Source organism: Pelodiscus sinensis, chromosome 5 (assembly GCF_052426305.1).
Source record: "Pelodiscus sinensis isolate ZL-2025 chromosome 5, ASM5242630v1, whole genome shotgun sequence".
NCBI lineage: Eukaryota > Metazoa > Chordata > Testudines > Trionychidae > Pelodiscus > Pelodiscus sinensis.
In genome coordinates this window covers 125,305,981-125,330,356 of record NC_143056.1, presented here as the reverse complement: position 1 = coordinate 125,330,356, position 24,376 = coordinate 125,305,981, and the positions used below count along the sequence as shown (strand labels likewise).

At 46.3% G+C, this 24,376-nt stretch overlaps 1 protein-coding gene across 2 annotated transcripts; it reads left to right on the top strand.

Annotated features, from left to right (window-relative positions):
- Window positions 1-1,471: 1,471 nt before the first annotated feature.
- RIC8A (RIC8 guanine nucleotide exchange factor A) lies at window positions 1,472-23,993 on the top strand. 2 transcript variants are annotated; one of them, XM_075928363.2, is made up of 11 exons: window positions 1,472-1,815; window positions 3,779-3,964; window positions 11,441-11,488; window positions 13,769-14,384; window positions 15,448-15,547; window positions 16,127-16,277; window positions 17,334-17,429; window positions 18,308-18,452; window positions 19,163-19,307; window positions 20,238-20,357; window positions 22,241-23,993. In XM_075928363.2, exons 2-11 carry the CDS (start codon window positions 3,881-3,883, stop codon window positions 22,359-22,361), a joined length of 1,626 nt encoding a protein of 541 aa, XP_075784478.1. In that variant the 5' UTR covers window positions 1,472-1,815; window positions 3,779-3,880; the 3' UTR covers window positions 22,362-23,993. The 2 variants fall into 2 exon arrangements, with proteins under 2 accessions (XP_075784478.1, XP_075784479.1); XM_075928364.2 differs by having other exon boundaries at window positions 1,475-1,815; window positions 13,769-14,383; window positions 15,453-15,547.
- The last annotated feature ends 383 nt before the right edge of the window (window positions 23,994-24,376 follow it).

Sequence of the window (24,376 nt, the reverse complement as noted above, 5' to 3'; positions counted from 1 at the left end):
TCATTATCAAGCAGATCCTGTGAACAAGAAATGGGCAGCAGTTCTCTTGCAAATGTAAACAAACTTGTTGAGTGATTGGCTGGACAAGAAATAGGACTGAGTGAACTTGTAGACTCTTATGCCTGGTAGTTACTATTAACATAACTGGAGCACCAAGAATGGACAACTAGCAAGATGGGATGGAAAAGAAAAACAGCAATTGAACATTGACATTTAGCACATACCTTGTTATCTTCATGTTTGCTATTTTATACTTAATAGCTTAAATATTACACAATATTAAATGAAATATTTTTTAAAAAGCTAATAGGATAAAATCATAGTCAAAGAATAGGTTTGCCCAGCCCCACTTGATTGTTTTGCTTTAGGGATTTCTTTCATCTGACTTTCTCCGGACAATGGGAGAGGAAAAGATTTTACATTGTTTTATTTCTGAACACAGTTATTTTTATACATAATTCTACCTTGAGTTCAACTTTCATGATAGAGATTGCATTTCAGCACTTGTATGAGGTGAATTAAAAAATACTATTTTTAACAGCACAAATATTTGTAATCACACTTAAAGCCAGCCCTGTACTCTGATGTGTTGAAAGTGAAATCAATATATTTGTAGAAAAACATCAACATATTTAAATAAATAACATTAAATTATTTAACAGTGTGATTAATCACGATTAAACATTTAATCACTTGAGAGCCCTAATGTTTGCATTACAAATAAGGTTTCAATTAAACGGAAAGCATTTCTGTAGCTTATTTTAATAAAGTTAACATCCTGGCCTAAACTTCCTGTGTCTGTTTCACACAACAACATATTATTTATTTAGCCCTTGAGCCTGCAATTTGATCCATGTGAGCAGCCACCTGGGCCTGCTGAGAAGCATGCAAAGTTCCAGTAATGGGGAATAAATGGCGGGATCTAGGCGTTAGCTTCATCAGTAGGACCACTCAGGGAGGAAGGTAGTGTGCCTGGTAGCTAGTATTAACACAACTGGAGCACCAAGAATGAACAGCTAGCCAGAAGGGATGGAACCGAAAAACAGCGATTGGGCAGTGACATTTAGCACATTCCTTCTTATTTCTATGTTTGCTATTTTATACTTAACAGCTTAAATATTACACAAAATTCAATGAAATATTTTAAAAAAACAATAGGAGAAAAACATAGTCAAAGAACAGGTTTGCCCAGCCCCGCTTAATTATTTTGCTCTAAGAATTTCTTTCATCTGACTCCCACCAGACAATGGAGAGGAGACGATTTTTCTTTGTCATTAATCCTGCCAGAGAAGGGTGGATGATCAGCACCTAAAATATTTCCATATTGCATCCGTTGTTGAAAATTCTTATGGCTGATCGCAGGAAGCTATCTCTGCCCCTCCCCCGATTTCCAAACCTCCAGTAATACAGCGTTTCTTTTGTCTGTACTACTGTATCGTCTTCTCTCTCCGACCTGTTGCAATCCCCACCCCCATTCTGAATCGGTTGTCGGATGTCAGCACGGTCCTAACTTCCGTATGAGTTACATAGACTCTTTCCCTCCACCCTTGGACAGTGGGGAGGCGGGAAGAGAGATTAAGACCTTCCCCAGTTGGTGCCCCATCCCTGAACCCTGGGAACAGCATCCCGACAGGGTAAATGCTATCACATTCCACCCTGAGCCGGCCGGCCAGCGTTCGAGCTTGCAAAATCCAGCTTTTTTTAAACAAAGCAGCTGCCTGCACAAATCGCTTACATTGGAGAGATGGGGGAGAGACAAGCTGCAGTGTTCAGGAAATAAAGCAAGAAACCTAAGCAAGGAAAACTAAAGTAAAGGTAATGTGCTTATTATATTTTCTATGTAACATCTATTAGCTCCTACTATTTGTTTACACTCCTTTTCTTTACTCTGGAAGGTAGAGCTGTTTTAACCAGTTTAGCAACGTTTTATCGTTTAAAATAAAGCTAATCTGATAATTATTGCCATGGTATAATCTATTTGTTAGTCTCTTAGGGGCCACAGAACTGCTGTTGTTTTTTTAAATTACAGACTAACAGGGCTACCCCTCTGAAAACTGTTATAATAGTTATTGTTAATTGTTTCAGGACATTTTGCTTCTGTGACCATCCCTCAGTATTGAAGAGGTACGGTCTCTACTTTTAGCAAATTAGTTATCATTTGTCCCATCCTGTCCTTCCAAATTGATGAGGATTTCTGTAAAGACTGATTTACTATGAAAGATGAAAAGACAGAAATGTGTATGACTACAGGCCCTGAACCTGCAAAGGCATTACCCCCATGCAGAATTTTTAGGAGTCCAGTTGATTTGAAAGGACTGCTCACAGAACTAAAGTTAAGTTCAGGTGTAATTGGTGCAGAATTGGAACTAGAGGGAGCAGCACAAAGACCAGCATCTATACATTTTTGGTGGATGTGGGCATCAAAAAGAGACTGGTATTGGGTGGGGAGAACTTCTCATGAGTTAAACAGAAAAATGCAAGATGAAAAACAGGAACAAAATCCAAATAGCGAGGTTTGAGAGAAGTGTTCTAGTCCCATGGGAAGTGCTAGAAGCTTGGAGTTGGAAGGAAAGTACATTGTCGTGAACAATCCTGTATTGGCCCAAAGGGGGTGGATTAGAGATGAGCTGCCTTTTTCAGCTTTAATGTCTACATTTCCATGGGATCTCTTTTGAGGAGTTTGGGGTTTTATTGTGGTTTTGAGAGTTGTGTTCCTCTCTGTCTTCCTCAGCCGTCCTAGTAGCTTGCAAACTTCAGGGGGAGCATCATGCTGGGCAGCCAGTAGGCACCCTTAAACTTTATTGTGACAGTGCCATAGAATTGGTGCCCACCACGCAATGAGTTTCAGGTGGAGCTTCTGAATTGGGGTGGGGAGAGAGGTGTATGGGACTTGTCTCAAGACCTTGGCTTTATTGGGGGATTTACACCCTCAATATTTAGTGCAGAATTGAAATCTAGCTATAGAAAATATTACCCTACACAGCCTTATGGAATCATATTCAATAGTGTAGTATATTAACAATCTCTCTCAGCGCTGTCCGTCAACAAAGTGCTTTACAACCAGCCAAATGCCTAGCCCCAAAGAATCTATGAGTATTATTGGCATATAAATGCACATCTAATTATTTACTATAATTGTAAAACACATTCGTGTCAGGAATGATAGAAGCCCGCTGCCCCTATGTTGGACAACAGTGGCCTTTTATCCATCAAGCCAGGCATTTTTATAATGCATTTGGCATATTCATCTTCCCCAGTTACAGACCTACACAGATGCCTCAGAGTGCTAGATTCTTTCGTAAACAAACAAAACAAAATTAATGTGCTTTCAGTTGACGGACTTCTTCGTGCCACCTTAAAGGACAGCTCCACCTTAACCCAGCCTGCATGGGGCTTGTCTGTCTGTCTTGCTCTCTTGTGCATCTCTTTTATTCCACAAAGAAATTTCTGGGTTTTTGCTGTGCAGGAACAGAAATCAGGACAGTGGGTGGAAGGGGAGGGCTGCAGGGAGCTGCAGTTATCTGTTCTGTGTTAATCTTCCCACTGAGGAAGGGAGGGGGGTTTCCTAAGTGTGTTGGTGGGAGGGTGTTTATTAAACATTGGAAAGTAAAGAGAGGGAGAGAGAGGATTAAAGGGAGAGAAGAAGAGAGGGAGTTAGCGCCTGGTTTTATTGGGGTCATCCATCTGCTCTGCCCTTTGGCTGTAATAGAGTGAGCCATTTCACTTGCTTTTCTCTCTCTGCTCCTCCCCTCTTCCTTCCTGTGGTCTGTGTGTCAAGGTCCCTGTGCATCCGTAATTATCCGGGTAATTATCCAGCAACGCTGCAAGCCTGCCCACTCCACCCCATAGCGTTCCAGTCCCTGTCCAACCTGCCGGGGCAATGGAACTCAAGAATGTGGTAGAGACTGTGGAAAACGGAGAACAAGACGCTATCCTCAAGGTGCTGCAGATCTACAACCAGGAGGTGAGTGTTGGGTTTGTGCTAGGCCTGTGCCAGTGCTCAGCTTCCATGTTTACGTGTCTGGCAGCAGGTTGGCTGGGGAAGCCATGCTGTGGGATTTCTTGCCAGCCAGCTGTCCCTGTCTGTCTCCTCTACCTACATCTGCCTGTGTGTCACTTCAATAAAAGTGCCATTAACCTGCTTAGCAGCTACATTTTGTATTTGTAGCATCAGTGATTCCTGCATGTATGTTTTGACAGTGACTGATCCTGAGCATTTAGTAAACATCTCCCCATCCTGCTTCCCTTGTGTATTGGAAGTGAAGCACTCAGCTCAGATTTTTAGCATCAAGGGTACAAGGGAAACATGTCAGAGAAATGAATGAAGACGCAGGGACTAAAGAGATAGCAAGGAAGAGACCTTTATGGTAAAGGAAGATTAGGAGGTAACATCTGAGGCCTAGGGAGCAAGCTATGGATGTAGTAGAATTATTATGGTTCACAACTACAAATAATGAAGGGAGCATGTTAACGGTAGGGATTTGCCACATATGCTTCATCTGAAAGTTGATGGCAAAAGGAATAAAAAATAGGGTGTGAAAAGAAGAAAACTGGTAGGACTGAGTAATTGCTGCTATTAGCTTGGGAATGTTTCAAAACATTGCACAAAGGGGTTGCCCCTTTAGAATAGACACACATGACATTTTCAGCTCAGGAGCTAATAAGCCAGTGCAGGTGAAATTCACTTCAAAAGAGCTACCTTAGGGATGAATTTGGCCCAGCAGAGCAAAATGACTCATTCTGCATCACGCTGAAGTAGGTGGAAAGCGAGCAGAGAAAGCTGCAAATATTGTTGCACAAGTGTCTTTTTCCAGGAAAAAAATGTGCGTGTTACATCTGTTCCGGCTGGGCAATTTTAATCCAGTGAAAGTCTCAATGAAGAGACAGCAAAACCCCATAAAAGTGACATACAGCAGAAATAATACAGTTCGTGGCAGATGAAATAAAAGAGAAATTAAGACGCTCAAAGGAAACATGAAGAGCAAATTGCTAAACATAGCAGAACAAATACCAAGCCTTTTTTTTAGAGTCTGTTGGACACAGGAAGCCTGGGAGAGAGTTGGCAAGTCAGCTAGTCCCCCAGGGAGCAAAAGGAACATTCGAGGAGGATAAGACATTACAGAGAAGTGGAGGCAATGTCTTTGTGTCAGTCTTAAGAGGAAGGGAGATTCCTGCCCCAGACATATTCTTTTTAACATGTGGGCATGAAAGGGAGTTAACATTAGGGTGAGTGAAGAATTCATGTTGAACAATTCAATTGTATTTATAAAGGATGTTGTGAACAATGGAGGAGGCCAGATTTGCAGATGACAGAAATGTATGTAGTCTCTCAAGGCTGCAAAAGCATGTCAGAAATTCCCGAGGGACCCCACAACAGGCCAGATCCCCCCTGGCAAGCCTATCACTGACTTTGGAGGATATTGAATCAGATGCCAGTAGGCAATCGAGAAACATGGAGGTAATAGAAAGTCACTGTGGATCAGTGGAAGAAGATATATATTGGAAGGAACAATTTGAACTATTTTTACATGTTGATAGGTTCTAAATTACATATAATCACCCTGGAAAAATCGTAGGCCCCATTTGTAGGTCAGCTTAAGGTACACAATTCCAGCTACTAGACCCGATAAATTGAACCCTGGAAGATAGATCGCCAGAGTGTTGATCTCCCAGTAAGTGGAGACATGGTGTTAGATTTGGCCCTGTATTATTGAGAGACTATGTGAATGATACCAAAGACCAGATGAAAACATTTTCTAAACAATGCATCCGAAAACTCTGCAGTGTATGGTAAAGTTGACATGAGATCCTTGTTGATCGTTGATATGTCATTTAAAACGATTTCCATTACAAAGTGACTCAGAGTAGTAATGCACAGCTACAAGAACCTATAGAGAGGGGGAATGTTTTCATATGCTAACCATTTGTGTCTAAAGAACATGTGGTAAATAATTGACACGCTCAGATACTATTGTAACGAGAACCACATAATATCTAGATAGACTAGAGAGTGCATGGGTGAAACAGTGCAGTAGTGAGCACTATGTATCAATAAAAAAGAATGGATGAGCAATACGTGCATGATTTGGGGCATAACTGGGTACTGATATAGATGGACACACAGTATACCTGGATCACACACTAACTTCTCTACTACTGTATTGTAGTCTTTTAAAATAAGTCAGTTGGTCAGACAGGGAGTTAGATGTGTGTTATACACAGTACTAGGCTAAAATAACTAACCAATTATTTGAAAATCAAAACTATAGAGCAGTGTTTCTCATAGTGGGCCGTGAGCCTGATTTGGGAAAGCTGCTAGCGGGCCCGTGCCACTTATTTTACCTAAAGGGTCCATGGCCACTGAGCATTGTGGCTCCTCTTGGCTGGAAATGGCAAACCGGAGTCAGTGGGAGCCGTGAGGCTCAGTAGCTATGGACCTTTTAGGTAAACAAAGCAGTGCCCGCTAGTAGCTTTTTATTATTCCTTATTAACATGCAGCACTGTATTTTTACATAGTCCTTTGCAGGCAATTAGAAGATGTAAAGTCAGATTCTCAGCTCCTGTTTCATCCTCTCTGTAGATCCCCAGGTGGGCAAAGGGAAGACTGTTGCTCTGACAGGGTAGCTGAGGATTCCCTTTGCATAGGGGAATCCTTGGGTGGCATGAAGTCTGCATAGGCAACTCTACTGCATCACATGTTCTTGATAACACCTTCCAGGGGCAGTGGGTATGCCAGCAGAGAGGAAGCTTTGCAGTTTTGGAATGACTAGCCTGGCCTTAGAGCAACTCTCAATCTGTTCTAATTTGCGCCAGGGACCAAAACAGTCGCCTTCTGCCTTCAAGAGTAGGGGTAGAGGTAGAAAGCCACCACTGTCATACCCACCCAACCCCCCATTTCGTAACACCTTGGGATCTGGCCCAGTGCCCCAGCTTCAAAAAGTTAGAACTCGGTTTCCTTGGAAGCTTTATCAAAAAGTGAGTTGAGAAGAAGGGAATGTCTTGAGAGAGTTTTGAGTAGCGTAGAGGGCTTGACTGGAGCTACAGAGATGGGAAAGCATCAAAGCAACAGTACCTGTAATTTTGACTAGGTGTATAAATGAAGTTAACCTGCTTGTGAGGGAATGTAGGGACAGCATTTGAAAAAAGCCAGATGTGGAAGAGAGTGTAACATCAGGTTAATTGATAAGGTCGAAGCAATAGAGGAGCAAGAGATGACGTGAGTATGATAGGAGGCTCCAGATGGGGAATAAAATACATACATTCTGTCTGTTTGCCTGCCACTCAGTTAAAAAAAAAAAGCACAGAATCATCAGGAGTAAGAAGGAAGAGGAACTTTTGAGATATAAAATTGTAGGGTCAGGAGAAGAATGGAAAGGTCGTAGAATGAAATTAGCTGCTTCCATGCTGCCTATTGTATGTGGTTTAAATGCACCACCACATGCTGTAGCAGGTGTGTTGTGAATGGAATTCTGATGATCCATTGCCATCTTAGCCTTTATAATAATACTGCTGCCTTCAGCTGCCTTACAGAAAAAAACACAAGACTTCGACAATAAAGAGGTCTATTGTGTGTTAAAATTGCCATGCAACCAGAAACCGAGACCCTCTTGGACACACTGGCAAATTTCTAAACTTGCTTATTGAAAACCTGAACCACCTGACAGGCCAGGAAAGAGAACTAGCACTAGTGCTAAGTAGGGATGTTAAATTTAGTTTAATCAACTAATCAAGTAGTCAGTGGAATTTCCATCAACTAGACCAGGGGTCTCCAAACTTTTCAGCCCGAGGGCCGCATTAACTATCAAACAGCAGTTCGGGGGCCGACTACACACTTGAGGTCCAAATAAAAAACAATCAAAACATGGATGTTGTTTTTAATTATTTATTTAATATTATTTTATTCAGTTATTATTTAATAACACATTGATACACTACACATGAACACCTGTATTAGTGTGAATGGTGAAATTGTTTCCTGGATGCCAAAATAGAGCCCAGCCCACTAGAGACCTCATGAGAGAGCTAGCCAATAGGATAAGAACGCACTGGCCAATAGGGAGCAATTGTCCACGCCAAGTCCCAACCCCTTTTGCTGTGAGGGACGCGCAGAGCCCGGGCTCGGCCGTCGGTCCGCAGGGCGAGTCTCGCTGCCCAGGGCAAGGGCTGCGCGGGTCCAGAGTCCCTCCTCCGTCCCGCTGGCTCCTCCGGCTTCCCTCTCCTGGCTGCCTGCCCAAAAGAAAGTGAGTGCCGGCCGCCCCTGTCCTTCCGGCCCCTCCCCCTTTTGAGCCGGCACGCATGGGGCGTGCCGCTTACCCTGGCGTCCCTGCCCCTTCTCCTCCTGGGTCCTGCCGCCTTCCTCGCCTGCCGCGCCTGCGGCTGTGCGCCCTCGCTCCCCTCCCCGTGGGCTTTCCCCTGGGCTCCGCTGCGCTGCGCCGCTCGGCGCTTCTCCGGGGGAGGGGCTGACAGTGTGGGGAGTTTCTTCCCCGCCCCAGCTCCGCGGCGCTGCGCCGCTCGGCGCTTCTCCAGGGGAGGGGCTGTTAGTGCGGGGAGTTTCTTCCCCGTCACAGTCTCCACGGGCCGGACGAGAGGGCCTCGCGGGCCGCATCCGGCCCGCGGGCCGTAGTTTGGAGACCCCTGAACTAGACGATTAGTTGATAAGCAGGGGAACTCTGCCCCGCACTCTTAATGCATTTAAAAAGCAGAAGTGCAGCAGAGGGGACTCGGCACAAGCCGGGAATCAGTTGTCCCAGATCACATGGGCTGTGTCTAGACTGGCAAGTTTGCGGAAAAGTCTGCTTTTGCAGAAAAACTTGCCAGCTGTCTACACTGGCTGCTTAAATTTCCGCAAAAGCACTGATGATGTCATGTAAGATTGTCAGTGCTTTTGCAGAAATACTGTGCTGCTCCCGTTCGGGCAAAAGTCTTTTTCCGAAAAACTTTTGCGCAAAAGGGCCAGTGCAGACAGCAGAGATTTGTTTTCTGCAAAAAAGCCCCGATCGCGAAAATGGCAATTGGGGCTTTTTTGCGGAAAAGCGCATCTAGATTGGCCACGGAGGCTTTTCCGCAAAAAGTGCATTTGCGGAAAAGCATCCTGCCAATCTAGACGCGCTTTTCCGAAAATGCTTTTAACTGAAAACTTTTCCGTTAAAAGCATTTCCGGAAAATCATGCCAGTGTAGACATAGCCATGGAGTCTCCCTTGATGCGCACCAACTTTTTAAATGTATTAAGAGCTAACCCTGCTGCGGGATCCCACACCAGGAACCACCCTGGGTCACTATGGTTGTTAGACAACCTAGGATGGAAGATGCAAGAAAAAACCTCAGGCATGAGTGGTGGAAAATGTGTTCTTGTACATCCAGAAAACAGAAGGAGGGCAGATGACATGGAGCAGAAGAATGAGTGGAGAATAGTTTGAGTATGTAAGTGGTCATATAAAATGTAATGCAAACTCCAGGATATAGGGGCCTGATGCAAAGTGCCTTACATTCAATGGGAGTCTTTTCATTTACTTCATCAGCTCTTGGATTGGACCCTAATTGCAACCATGTATAAAGGGCTTGTAATGCTATATCCAGTTGATGTGACCCACCCCCCACTTCCATTGTTTTAAATTTGAGTGGAAACATGTGGAGTGCCTGTGGGTTGGCTCCTTGAGCCTATGTAACCCTGGGTAACGTTTTATGACACAGAACTGTCTCCTATGTATATAAGAACAAGGAACCATCATACAGGCTAAGACCAGCGTTTCCCAAACTATGGGCCGCAGCCCATTCTGGGCCGCAGGAAAAAAATACCGGGCCTCAGCGTGGCTGCCAGGAGGGGAGTGGGCGGGGCGGGCTGGGAGGAGGTGTGTGTGTGGGGAAACTGGCCATCGGGAAGCAGAGTTGGGGGCAGCGGTGCTGTCTGGCAGAGATCAGGGGGAGGGGCGGGCGGCTGGTGGAAGCGGGGTTGGGGGCAGTGGGGCTGTCCAGCGGAGATCGGGGCAGGCGGGCAGCGGAAGCAGGGTTGGACGGGGGACGGGGGGAGATTATGAGGAGGAGAATGGGAGAACCAGCCGCTGGAGGCAGGGCTGGACGGGGGAGATTGGGAGGAGAAGCGGGGGGAGGGGCAGCAAATCGGTCGGCGGGAAGTGGGACTGACCCAGGCACACGAGTGAGTCCGACCCCAGGGATTCCATTTCTCCCCCCCTCCCTCATAGCCTCCCTCGAGTAGTTGCAAACTGCCTGACTGGTAGACACACTCATGCAGCATGAGCACATCTACCAGCCAGACAGTTCGCAGCTACAGTCTGATACACCTAATAATAATAAAACTTACCTAATTAGAAAATACCGGACATTTCATATGTCCGGTACTTTCTCAATTTGTTTCCTTGACAGAACCCTCAAATACCAGACTGTCCAGTACAAAACTGGACACCTGGCAACCCTACCCCTCCTTGCACCCTCCCTCCTAGCCAGATACCCTACCCCCAGTCTGCTCCTTCTCCCGCCTCCTGGAGTGCCCATGTGATGCCGGGTCCCCCAAGCCCTGGCCCAGGCTGGGTGGAGGATGCAGCCAGGTGAAACACTGAAAATTTATTCATCTTCATTCTTTTTTTAATATGTGTTTATATTTTTGGGCTGCAAAAAACAGTACTAAAAAAAACCTGGTTCCAACTAAAGTAAAAAGTTTGGGAAACACTGGTCTAGCCAGCTTTCTATCCATCTTACAGTCCATTTATCCAATCCATATTCCCTTAACTTGCTGGCAAGAATATTGTAGGTGACTGTATCAAAAGCTTTGCTAATGCTGGCACTGGGGGCTTTGGGAGGACCAGAAACAACTTATTTGAATATTCATCATTTGCTTAATGAATATACAAATATGCAAACGAATGTTACCTGTCCTCCCAAAGCTCGTGAATGGATTTACTGGTCCCCGTATCAAAAAGTTTGGGAACCCTGGCTAAGACCATTGACCCATCTAGCTCAGTGTCTTGCCTCTTTTAGTGGCTTTTACATGATACTTCAGAGGAAGGTGACACTCCCCATAATGTGTCTAGTTAATGTGTCGGGAGAAATGATTTTCTGAACTTTCCAGGCAAATCCTGATTTCTGTTAACTTTTTACCTGGTTTCTTAGTGACTTCAGCTACTTATGTTCTGTTTTATGTAAATACCTTAAATCTTTGTAACATTCTCTTATAAACATTGCCATACTGATTTCCTGCAGCAGTGAGTTCCATGGGTTGGCTCTACTCTTCAGGAAGAATGACTTCTTCTTTCATTGCTGTGTTTCAGTTCAATTACTGGCCTTTAGGCCTCATATTGTGTGTATGGCTGGGTAGAAGCAGCCCAATGGCTGTCCCTGAACCATTTCCTTGTATACCATAGAGCAATTTTTTTTCTCTCTGTATTTTGCCTCTTGCAGCTGATAATTTCTGGTTTGTTTTCACAGAAATCTCAGTGTTTCACCTTTGAAGATGAAGAGCGGGAGGCGAGGAAAGTATGTCTTTTGTTTCTTACTATGGCCACGCAGAGATACCTGAATGCAGAGCAGTGAATGCCAAAGGGCTTGGTGAAAGACAGAAAACCTCCCCCAAGTGACATGTGCCTTCTTATTGGGATTTAGGTCATATGTGGAAGAGCACTAGGTTAGAACAGTGGTCCCCTGACTCAGTTTGTCAACAGTGTCCATTCCAGATCTAGGAGCAGATTCTGCATAGCATGAGATGCCACATCTGCTGTCCCTCTCCTTGTTCCCCAGGGCCAGGCATGGTATTGCTCAATGCTCTGTCGTAAGATGTCTTTTATGGTTCTTGATTTGAAGAAATGGCTTTTTATACTCTCGTGTTTCAGCCATGGGAATAGAAAATCACTCTTGTCTCTGAGTCTCTATTGCTGGCACACTCTCTACTCTGAGTTTTGATACACACATGACCACGCTCCTGCCACTACCCCTCACATAGACAAATGCCCACCGTGTGCATGCATGTACACACGGCCACACACACAGCATCTAAACAGACATACCATACAGAAAAATGCTTGCCACCACTACTGACACAGACCACATTCATGCCTTCTGTCACTCCACTGCAGTCATTGGAATTATCCCAGAGTTGAGTGTGGCCTGCAGAATCTGGTATACACAGAGGTATACCTCTGCCACCACTCAGGTAGCCAGAAAAACAATCTGCACCTGCATAGACACACTGAGGCCTTTATCTACAGTGGAGAAATGTACTATGGTCTCTCTCAGATGATGGAAACGTCTATTGTGTCTACACACAGAAGTGTTCCGTACATAGTCGGGGGGGTAAGAAATATGGCAAATACCCTTGGATTTGGTATCAGTAAGCAACAGTGAATCCTGTGGCAAGGAGCTTTTAAAGGAGCAATCTGATCAACCAGAGGCAGCCCTGTGTTACATCACCCTGCCTTAAACTAGGACAGACCACTGGACCAATGCAGACTCCAGCTACTTGGTGGAGAGCAATTACGGAGAGGCCCAGCTGATCTCTGTGAAGTTTTTGATACTACACTATTTGTCAGGAGGGGTGGGAGGAGGGTGTTTTTCATAAAGGTTTTTATATCCTTTAACATATACAATATAAAATAAATTCAACTGCTTCAAGAATGTCATCAAAAACCATTCTTTTGGGGTGGTAGAAGGACCCTGACTTTGGAGTGCTTATCTGGCAACAAAGCAAGAAATGATCATTATTCTTCATACAGGCGATCTCTGCAAGGCCCCCTCCTCATTCAGTTCACTTCAGATCATCTCCAGAAAGGCTTAACATTTACAGCAAAACGCCCCTGATTCATATCATACTTCACTGAGCCACAGTCTCCCAAATTCACTCCTATGGCAGCTGGCTGTCTCACCCTCACATTTCATCACAGATTGAATGGCAGCGAGTGAGCTGTAGTCATCCTTGTGGCATCATTACTCAGACAACATATGCAGAACATTAGGGTCATCTGAAGTGTTGTTATGCATTGAAGCTACACTGCACAGGGTTGTATGATGCATTGCCTTTGCTCTTTTGCTGTTTGTTTTCTTAAACTCGCTGGTCTGCAAGTTATCAGCAGTTCGCAATGGGGACAGAACCTCAATTGGTGTAAATCAGTACTGGGGGAGCTCTCCCAGTTTATCCCAGCAGGGAACCAGGGCCAATGAGTTTCCTGTTATGAGTGAGAATTAGTGATATTCTACTATATATCTTGTGAGACCTTTTCCCTTCTTTCCACCCTCTTCTCCTCCCAGCTAGATTCCCCTTCCTTCCCTTAACCTCGTATTATCCTTCCCTCAGTGCCTTCAGCCTGCGCCTCCACCCCCAGTACCATCCGCTGTCTGCCCTAGAGACTCTCTTTACAGCTACCCCCCAATATTCTGTATTTCTCTCCATGCATTAGTGCTAGAAGTGGGTCAGAACCAACACACTAGAGCCAAATATCCATGAGCTGTGTTCTCTCTAAGGGCAACACAGCTTCACAGCCCCACCCAGTCGATGAGCTCCATGCACCCTGAGCCTTTGACTGGGCGGGATTGATTCATTACCTGTGAAGCTGTGCTGCTGCTCAGCTTAGAGGGAACACTGCCCATGAGCTTCGGAAAGCTTATATCTTGATCTGAACTCTGTGCTAGACTCATCTCTATCTCACTTATCTGTTTCAGCACAGTATGTTACACAGTGCCCACTTGTGAGAACAGCTGTTGATGGGTCAGCACGCTAAGGCACTGTTTGCTGTGTCTTCATTTTTTCCCTTCCTACTCCTCCAGAAAATGGCCCAGCTGCTGATCAAGTTCCTGGAGAGAGAGCTCCAGCCCTCCTGCCAAGTCACATGTTTGGAAAGCATCCGCATCCTGTCCCGGGACAAAAGCTGCCTTGACCCCTTTACCACCAGAGAAGGCTTGCAGACCCTGGCCAGACATGCTGGCATTGATTACTCAGAGGAGCTCATTCGGGAGGTCCCAGACCTGGATGTGATCCTGGAGGCCCTCAAATGCCTCTGCAACATCGTCTTCAGCAGTCCTAGGGCACAGGAGCTGACAGCTGAGGCCCGGCTAGTGGTGGGACTCACAGAGCGCATCAAGCTCTACAACGAGAAGAACCTGTCCCACGAGGTCAAGTTTTTTGACCTGCGACTTGTGTTCCTGCTGACGGCACTGAGGGTGGACATCCGGCAGCAGCTGGCCCAGGAGCTCAGGGGCATCAGCCTGATGACAGACACCCTGGAGCTGACACTAGGGGTAAAATGGCTGGACCCCCATGAAGTAGCCAGTGAGGGGAGCCCTCCCCTACCCCTGCCACGCCAGGAGACAGAGCGTGCCATGGAGATCCTTAAGGTGCTCTTCAACATCACGTTTGACTCCAGCAAGAGAGAGGTGGATGAGGTAAGTTTCCCAGAAGTCACTAAGTAACTCCTTCCTGTGATGTCTGTTCTTGGTACATCCACCAGTCTGTGAACTCAGTTACATACTGCAAGGGGAGAGATAGCTCAGTGGTTTGAGTGTTAGCCTGCCAAACCCAGGGTTGTGAGTTCAATCTTTGAGGTGGCCATCTAGGGATAATCTGTCAAGGATGGTACTTGGTTCTGCCCTGACAGTAGGGGACTGGACTCAATGACCTCTCAAGGTCTCTTCTCTCTCTATGAGATAGGTATATCTCCATATTTTATACACATGTGTAGGAACAGAAGCAGCCTTTGTTTCTAGAACAGTTTGATGACAACTCTGTTATCTCAGCCCTATCCAGTGTTAACACATAACAAATTGTAGCATTTAAAAACCGCTGAATTTTTGTAAACTTTCTTATGACTAAAAATAAATTTTCTGTGCCAGAAGAGGGAAGAACGTTCATGTAATTCTCCTTTCGGGAGAGCCAAGGCACGGCCCTTTTCTGCCTTTTATAATAGCTAGTGGATGAGATGGAGTTTGCAGATGGCTAACTCTTGGGAGTTAGCTAGGCCCCGGAGCATGATGGAGAACTTGGAAGGGATATGGAGCAATATAAAGAATGATCAAGTATGTGGGTGGGGCTGGAAGCAGAAAGAGAATTCTGGGGACATTTCCATGATTTGTGTGTTAGTCCTCTGACTCCACTTTAACAAGATTTTATTGTTCTCAGTATTAGGCCACATCTTCACTTGTGCACCAGAGATCAATCTTCTGGCGTTTGATTTAGTGGGTCTAATTAAGATGCACTAAATCGAACACAGGGCAGCTCTGGTCGGCGCCAGTACTCCTGGCAGTCATGAGGAGTAAAGGAGGCCAATGGGAGCATTTGCATGCCTTAACTCAACCTTCCAGGTCTAATGTGAACCTGACCTCAGTGTAAAGAAGTGTTCTGTTACCAGAACAGCAATAGAGAGGCAGAGCAGACACCAGACTCCAGAATTTCAGGGACTGCAGATATGTGGTTCCCTTTCATAATCAGGTTTTTTGTTCTCTCTTTTGGGGCCAGGAAGATGCTGCTCTGTACCGACGCCTGGGTGCTCTCCTGCGTCACTGCCTGATGATTTCAGCTGATGGAGAGGACCGGACAGAAGAATTTCACAGGTGAAGATCATTGTCCTGGCATAAGATTTGAACCCACATAACCTTCTGGCCCACAGGAGAAGGTGCTACTGTCTAAGCCATCCTGTATCAGAGGCAGCAGCACAGGGCAGCAGCTGGCTCCCTGGGAGCTGGTGCACACCAGGAGCCAGCTGTTGGTGTGCACTAGTTCTTGCCTGTCACCATACTCCCAGGGAGCTGGCTGCTGTCCCGTGGCTCTCACCTGCTGCCTCTGCTCATGCTTATTGGTTACCAGTTTAAACAACTGCACTAACATCTCTATCCTGAGTCATATTGTGCAATTGTCATATGTTGTGCAATTGACATTAACAATTGTTAGAGAGAAAGCTGAGAGACTTGCCCAAATCAGGTCACATTTGACCTTTGTGTGTGCATCCTCTGATTGGTTTGATTGTAGAAGAGTCCACTTGCAGGTTCCAGCAAATGATGGTTTTTGATCTTACCCATCAGCTCTTCATATTGCTAAAAGTTAGAAACAAACTTGCTTCTTGGAGAGTAAAAGGATCTACATTAACACAGAGCCTGGATGTCTCTTGGTTCCTCCTCTCCCTGTATGTTCAGCCACACAGTTAACCTCTTGGGAAACCTCCCGCTCATGTGTCTGGATGTTCTGCTGACCCCGAAAGTACGGCCAGGCTCGCTTGAGTACATGGGCGTCAACATGGATGCAGTCAGTGTCCTGCTGGATTTCCTAGAGCGAAGACTCGACCGGGTAAGTAGAGATGCTGTTCAGCTGATTCATCTTTCTATGCAGTACCTTCCCTTTCACCCTCCTTAGCAGTGCTGATTTCTCCATTAAAAACCCAAACACACCTCCCAAGGAGACCGCAGGAATGTCAGCAAGTGATAGCTGGTTTGGAATTCACCAGAGTCATTTGTAGCTATACCGTGAATAGAAGCAGTAACAGATATTTTCTTGAGAGAGGCAAAAACATTATGGTTGGTGTTTGAGTATGTTTACTGGTTGACTGGACGGTAGGGTGGTTAACTTATTGATTAAAAAGTAATAGATTTATTGTCTGTTTATATAGTAAGATTGGTTGGATGGGTGTTGGTTAACTGACTGACTGGGAGAGGGATACTTAGCGGGGTGCTGAAACAGCTGGTTGAATTGGAAGACCTGGAACTGGTTAATTAACGGGTATGGTAGTCAGCTGTTTGGATATGACAGTGTTCAGTTACTGGTTAGCTGTTTCTTTTCCATGACTAACTCAGCAGGTCTGAAGACTGATTGTCACTGCTCTCACTTTGAGGTGGCAAGTTGGTGGAGTTTTTGTGGGCTCCATTGAGGCAGATCATATGGATTAATACCACCCTCCCCCTCAAATTCCTGGGCTTTTTACTCCAGCATCGTAATCTGAGTTTTCCCTGAAGCCAAAAATAAAATCATGTTAAGTACTCAGTCTTTTTTTGACAGAAAGGTGTTATATGAAGGAAATCCGTTAACAAGTCACCAACGCAGAAGAACATTGTGTGTGGTCTTCAATCTCCAGAGATAGTCTGAGAGTTTTTCTCGGGGGGGCTGCATGACTTCCCAGCTCTTTCTGCTGTCACGCCTGAGTTCCAGTGTGTTTCTGGCAGTCCTGTGCCATACAGCAAATGCAAAGAGGCTGCCAGCTTTGAGTACTGTACAGTGGGAACACTGCCGTGGTAGAGAACTGGAATCCCCCATCCTCGTCTCTTTCTACGTATCTCGTGATCTGTCTCAGCTAGGAACTAGACAATGAGAATGACATGAGCTTGTGATGATCTGTTGTTTCTTTCACAGGGTCACAAACTGAAGGAGACACTAACTCCTGTGCTGAACCTGCTGACAGAGAGTGCCCGTGTCCACCGCCAGACGAGGAAGTTCCTCAAAGCTAAGGTACTATGCTGGCATAGCGAGAATCCAGATGATACTAACTCCTGATTCCTCTGAGCCGGGAGACTAACACAAACTTTATGGATACCATCAGCCTGCAGACAGATGTAGTAAGGTCACTGATGTAGTAGGATTTACCGGTGTGGTGTCCTGACTGGTCTCTGGCTCTCTCGATGATGATAACCAGAAGGCTGCATGCATGTGTGCACAATGATGTGTGCCAGGTGGACTTGTGCAGTTAGTCACCACAGCAGACCCCAAGAGAGCCCCCAAAGACCACCCTCTAATGCTATTTAGATACCACCCATCACTGTGAACCTTGTAATTCGATTAGAACATCTCTATCCATCATGCCGTTATTTTAGAGCCTTTCCTGAACCTGTGTCTGTATCTGTGGGGAGTGTGGGTACCAAGGTCTTTTTTAATGAGTTGGTGGTACCATCCTTTTGGAACGTGCTTTCAACCTATGACCAGTACCAATGACTGTTCTACACCTGGGCCTATTACCAATTAGTGTTTTGCACTCTCTGCCCTGTTCGTGCCAAGTTCTGTGAGCAAAGGCCTGCCTTTTGTTTACAGCTTAGCTTTGCTTTATAGTAGTCAAGTGTTGTCCATAGTTAGCTAGGCCTCAGGCCTCAAACCAGGCCTGTGCTACATGGGCTTTTGTTTCAGGCCCTCACTTTACTACAACAGACACCCTTCTACCTCCATATATCGATTCTGATCTCCAAGGCTATGAGCACCACAATATCTGCCATGTCTGCCTGCACACTTGCTGCCTTCCCAGTAGTGCAGTCATTTGTAAAGTGCATTGTGGCACAAAGGTGCTCTGGAAATCTCTGCACGGTTCCAGCCTCATCCCTCTTGCTGTGGCTTTGCAGGTGCTGCCTCCGCTGCGGGATGTGAAGAATCGCCCTGAGGTGGGGAACTTGCTGCGGAACAAGCTCGTGCGTCTGATGACGCACATTGACACCGACGTGAAGCACTGTGCGGCCGAGTTCCTCTTTGTGCTCTGCAAGGAGAGTGGTGAGTAACGGAAGCGCTGGGGGATGGATGAGAGTCTCTGGGGCCTGAGTGCCAGAGCGGCAGGACATGGAATCCAGTTTCTGGTAAAAGCCAATTAGAGCTTACACCACACCAGACCTTCAGAAGCTAGAGGATGCACCTTGCCACCCCTCAGACTCACTGCCCAGACAATCGGTACTTAGGGGAGGTAGTATAGGAATGCACTATGGGGAAGGCAAAGTTGCCTTCCCACCTCATAGACACGTCATATAGATGAGCAGTGCTAGGGGTTAATGAAACACTTTACAAGGAGACACTTCTTCTCACCTCACAGACACGCTAGGCCATAGTCACACCTGCTGTCAGCGGCTGTAGCTCCACTGATCCATTGTCCAGCCCCTCCCCAGGTGTGGGGAGACAGCTAATAAATTTGGTATCGTTTGCTTTACGCTCCGCTCCACTGTCACAAAGTCCAGGGGAAGGACTGAGGAGTGGTACATGGGGATTCTGTCTGGGAGAGGAGGACCCAGAGCTGAACTTGCCGCTTGAGCACTCAGGAGCAGTGTAACGACTCTCAGTGCCACAGGCTGCATTTCTCGTCTGCCTCTTTCACATGACCTCTTGTTTAAAACCAGTCACTTTCTCTCAGCCAGCCCAGCCTTTCCCTGGAAGGCTGGTTGGCTGGTGGGCGGCCTGGGGATGTGCTGACTCTCCTGTCTCTCTCCCCTCAGTGTCGCGCTTTGTGAAGTACACAGGATACGGCAATGCAGCGGGGCTCCTGGCCGCACGAGGCCTCATGGCAGGAGGGCGGGCAGAGGGAGAGTATTCTGAGGATGAAGACACGGACACTGAGGAATACAAGGAAGCTAAGCCCAAGTAAGGACCCCTTTTCCTCCACCACCTCCCCGCACAGTCCCTCCCTACACACTCACAAATCCCTTTCGCCATGCCCAGCTACTTTCTCACAAGCTACTTTCCCCATCCTGTCCCTGTGCACTTCCTACCCCATTATCCATGTTTCTCACTCTGTTCCTTTAAGCTCTTCCCCATCCTCTCCCTGCATCTCTGTGCCCACGGCTTCACCCACTTTCTCCTCTTCGCTACTCAAAATTCATTTGATGGCATTCCATCCAAAAATTACGTTTCCTGCTCCCCCCTTCCAGGAATGTCCCCCATCGCTAGGGTGCCAGTATCCACTCAGCTTTCAGGAGAGGCATGGAGATGAGACAGCCTGTGCAGTAAGAGTGAGGTTAGAGCTCAGGACATCCCCACCTCCAGCTGCTGGGTCCCTGTCTTTAGCCAACATGAACACGTTCCTCTCTCCCCTCCACAGTCCTTAGCAGTGTCCCCTATGACCTGGTGAATGGAGGGGGTTCTCCAGACCTACCAAGCTCTGATTGAATATAGGATTGGCTATGTCAAATCAGGCCATTGGTCAGCCAGTTCTGGAATCCCACGGACCACATGTATGTGGAAGAAGATTGATGTAAAGTCTCAACAGATGGAGGCCACTGGAAGGAAGTGACGAGAAGGGGACATATTCTCACTGTGGTGGCTGAAGAAGGAGGGGAGGGCATGGTAGGACTCGCCTGCCTCAGGAGAGTTTGGTGTGATCGGTGGAGCATGACCTGTCCCTTGTGATGCCACCACTGCTAGCATCCCAAGGAGGAGAGTGCATGTGCTCTGTGGCCAACTCTGTTGTTGGGCAATTGTAGACTCATAGACACAGCCTGATTTTCAGTGAACCAGTTTCTCTTTTCTATCTTCCCCTTTTTCTCTACTTCCTGCTCCCATCATCGCATTTAGCATTAACCCAGTGACAGGGCGTGTGGAGGAAAAGCTCCCCAACCCCATGGAAGGGATGACCGAGGAGCAGAAGGAGTATGAAGCTATGAAGCTGGTTAACATGTTTGACAAGCTGTCCAGGTACCAGAAGAGATAACAGAGTGGGCATGTGTGTGGTTTGGGGATGCAATGGGAATGCACTAGGAGAAAAAGGCCGGCTAGTATCAGTCAGACACTGGGAGTGGAGAGACCCAGGTTTGTCGTAGAAACATGACTATGGCAGGTCAATGCAGTAGGATGGTCTCAATGGGCACACAACATATGCCTTGAGGAGGAGAGGAATCCCACCTCCATGCATTGAGCATTTGGTAGCTGTCCAGGGCTCTGGAAAGTCATGGGGGGTGGGCTCCGGGTGATGTCAGGGAAGATTTAATATATGAATACATTAACAGCTGGATTCTGTTACCCCAGTGAAAGGAATTCAGGGGCCCTAGCCAAGTCGTTGAGACAGCAGCAGATTGAGGCGATGTCTAGACCAGTGGTGCTCAACATTTTTTAATTTGTGACCCCCAGGGCTGGGAAAACTTTGGTTGAGCAATTAAAAAAAAAAAAATCCGACAAACATTTTGTTGAGGCCCCTTTCATTTCAAGCGCCAGTCTGCTCCCCTGCCACTTCCCCCACCCCCCACTGTGCATACGTCAGGCACAGAGCCGGGAAAATAAAATGGCGCCCAGCCCGGCGCTGCAACCCCCCAGGAAGACAGGCTGTGCACCGCTGGTCTAGACTACACTCTTTTACTGGAAAAATTTGCATAGCTTTTTTTTTCCCAATTGTTTTTTCAGAAGAGGCTTTTCTGGTGGGGCCAAATGGCAGAAAAGCCTCCTCTTTTGGAGGAGTCCTTATTCCTCACAAAAAATAGCGGAAGAGCAAACACATTCCCTGGACGTGGCAGGGTTTTCCTGGGATCCCTCCAGTATCCTGGAAAACCCCTGCAGTGTAGACACAGCCTGCGGCTCTGCCACGTAGACATGTTATCTGCCCCCCAGTGCATCTGGAGGTTGTCACCTCCCCAGAGTTCAGCCTGGGCGCTTGCTAGCAGAGGGTGGCATTGCCCCTGCCTGGCTACTAGTAGAAAGTAGCATTTCAGACACAGATGGCAGCCAATGGCACCAATTCCCTTTCCCTACAGGACAGCCTCCTCCAGTAAGCACTCATCCGTCATTCAGAGGCACTGTAGACAGGGATCCAAGATCTACCTAGAGAGTTCAAAAGGCACCAAGATGGGAAAGAAAATGGCAGCAAGGCAGCTCATTTAATGCTGACGGCACGTGCGTGTCAAAAGGAGAGAGAAACTCATCCTGGTGCTAGAATTAGCACTAACCACTAATGACAGTGGTTCAGCTAGTAAGCACTACCTGCCTCTGCCCAGGGCTATTCTAGATGGGGCCAGGAATGCCCATCAGATTCTAGAATCCAACCAATGTAGCAGGAGCTTAGAGTGGTAGTTCCAGGAGTCTCCAGTTGTTAATTCCAACATGACTGGACTTGTGGGACCCTAGCACGCCCTGCTGCAGGGTGGTGCTTTTCAGGTTGCTTGAGAGGAGGAATCAAGCCATTCCTGGACTTGATTTGCTGGGCTGTGAGATTCTCTCTGCTGCCTTTTGGAGCTTTGCAAGTGGAAATATCTTCAGCGGTGGGAAGTTCAGTGTAAGTTGTGGATGCCCAGAACTTCTGAAAATCAGTCCCTTGTTCTTTTCATGGGTTTACTCCTTCTAAAGGTACATGGGGATGTTATTGCTGGCACCTGGCCTGTTCCTTTAACTAGCAGGCCTCTACTGCACTGGTAACCCACAAAGCATTCTCCCTGGCTGCCAACTGGAAGTGCCAATAGGTCTCTCGGGAAGGACATGAGTGCTCAGTGATGAGTGTTCCCCAGTCTCCTCGTTCTTCCGGTAACATTATGTAGTTTCTCCTGGGAACTCCTTTTGCCAGACTGACTCTGCTCTTTCCCCTCATATTGCAGACAGCAAGTCATCCAGCCAATGGGGATGACTCCAGGTGGCACTCTGACCCCTCTGGAGAATGCTGTGCATGAGATGGCGGAGGAGAGGTCATCGTCTGACTCTGATTTGGGGTTGGACTGATTCACACCTCTTCACCTCCCCAGGACTGTGGGCTCTCCACTCTCCCTCCAGAACTGGTGCTGCAGCCAGAGAATAGTACTGCGTGAGGACTCTCCCAGTGGGATCTGAATCAGGGCTGGAGTCCACTGCCTAGACGGATAATATCCACCTTCTCTCCAATCCCGTAGCCAACTCTCCTTTTCCAAAGAGCTCTCCACAGCTTGGTCTCCTTCCCTCAGTGTCTCTGAGGATCTCAGACTCCAACCCATGCCCAAGATTGTCCAGTAGGATTTTCATAGAGGAAGATTGGGAAGGGGGAGGACTCGGAATATCTTATTACATCAACAGGGTCCAATAGTGTGTGGAGCATTGTATGAGCTGACTTCTGTGTGGGCACATGACGTGGTGCGTGTATCTGGATAAACAGATATGGGGTGCGGGTGTGTTTGTGCATACGTGAGGCACTTGTGCAGCATGCATGCATTTGTAAGGGCACATGATGGTATGCCTATGTCAGAGAACATGTGTGGGAATTTGGGAACACAAGATAATTTGTGAATGTGATTGTACAAGTGGAATAAATGCCTGGGACGTATGTGTAGTGATTAGAAGAATGGACTTTACGTGTCTGCGTACTGATGGTATGTACATGTATGGGAGAACCTGGCTGTCTGGCATGTATGCAATTATGTATGTATAGACAGGAACGTGTCAATGTGTAATGTTTAGGTACAAATCTAGATAACATTTGTGGGCATTGTCAGGGGTGTAAACAGGAGTCGCTGTGACGTTTACAGGTGGGGATGTGAGTGTAATGTTTAAGAACATGTACCTGGGTGGACTCATGTTGGATACATGTGTGTGGATTCATTCTGTGTGGGATCACATGTGGGTCTAAGAGTATAGATCTTATGAGAAACTTTCAGCACTCACACTGACTGCAGGATTGACATTTGCAGGTGACTATTTGCCAGCAATGCTCTGATTCGTAGTCTGTAGCTCTGTGCCTGTTTCCACCACGTTCCATTTTCTTGACTAACTTCTCCCATTCTACTTTCTGAACAAAAAATGGAGACCCATTGTATTGTTTCTTGCTGAATCTTCTGCTTTGGCTCACACAAATCCCTAATTTTTTGTACTCCTAGACTGGTATCAAATCTCTTCCTGCACTCTGTTATAGACGTTTCTGTTTAAAGAAGAGAAACTCTCTTCCAATTTGTCTCCTGTACCAAGATTTTCAGAACTTATCAGCACAGATAGAAAGAATTACACAAGAATAAAGGACACCTTCTGGCACAGACAAGTGCATGTTAGTGTTTTGTCTGAGTGATGTCACAACACTAAGCAAATTAGAAAGTCCATCATATAATCATGATGATTCCAAACATTAGTTTTATTTCCCAAAAAATGGCCTATTAAGACACAGTTAAAGCAGAAACTCTCTCTAGATGTTAACAAAACAAACACATCACTGAATGTTTTAATTTGAAGCATCTTAGCCCCTGTGATTCAGGAAATTTTAAGCTAAGATTCCATTAATACCCTTAACTCTGCTCTGTGTACTCGCCACATGTACTGTAACTATTGGGCATAAGTCTTCCATTACTTTTGAAAGGTTTGTAATGATTAAAAATAAGTAATACATTCCCTGCATGTTAGTTCCCTTTTCTGCTCTGTGTAGAATATCTAAGGGCATAGCCTGAATTGCAGAATGAGATTTTCAGCTAGTGTTTGTAGAATGAATCTAGGCTAAATGGTTACCTGAAAGTATGCAGACAATAGGGTTTCTGAATGAGTGAGTAGGTTAAGCATAGTAGTGTTTCTCTCATGTACAGAGAGTATGGACAGGAAAGGTTGGGCTTTGTGGCTTATTGCTGAACAGTTGTAGTTAAGGAAATCAAGATTTCAATATCTGTTCAATATCTTCATCAATGATGTAGATATTGGGATAGAGAGTACGCTTATTAAGTTTGCAGATGATACCAAACTGGGTGGGGTTGCAACTTCTTTGGAGGATAGGGACATAATTCAAAATG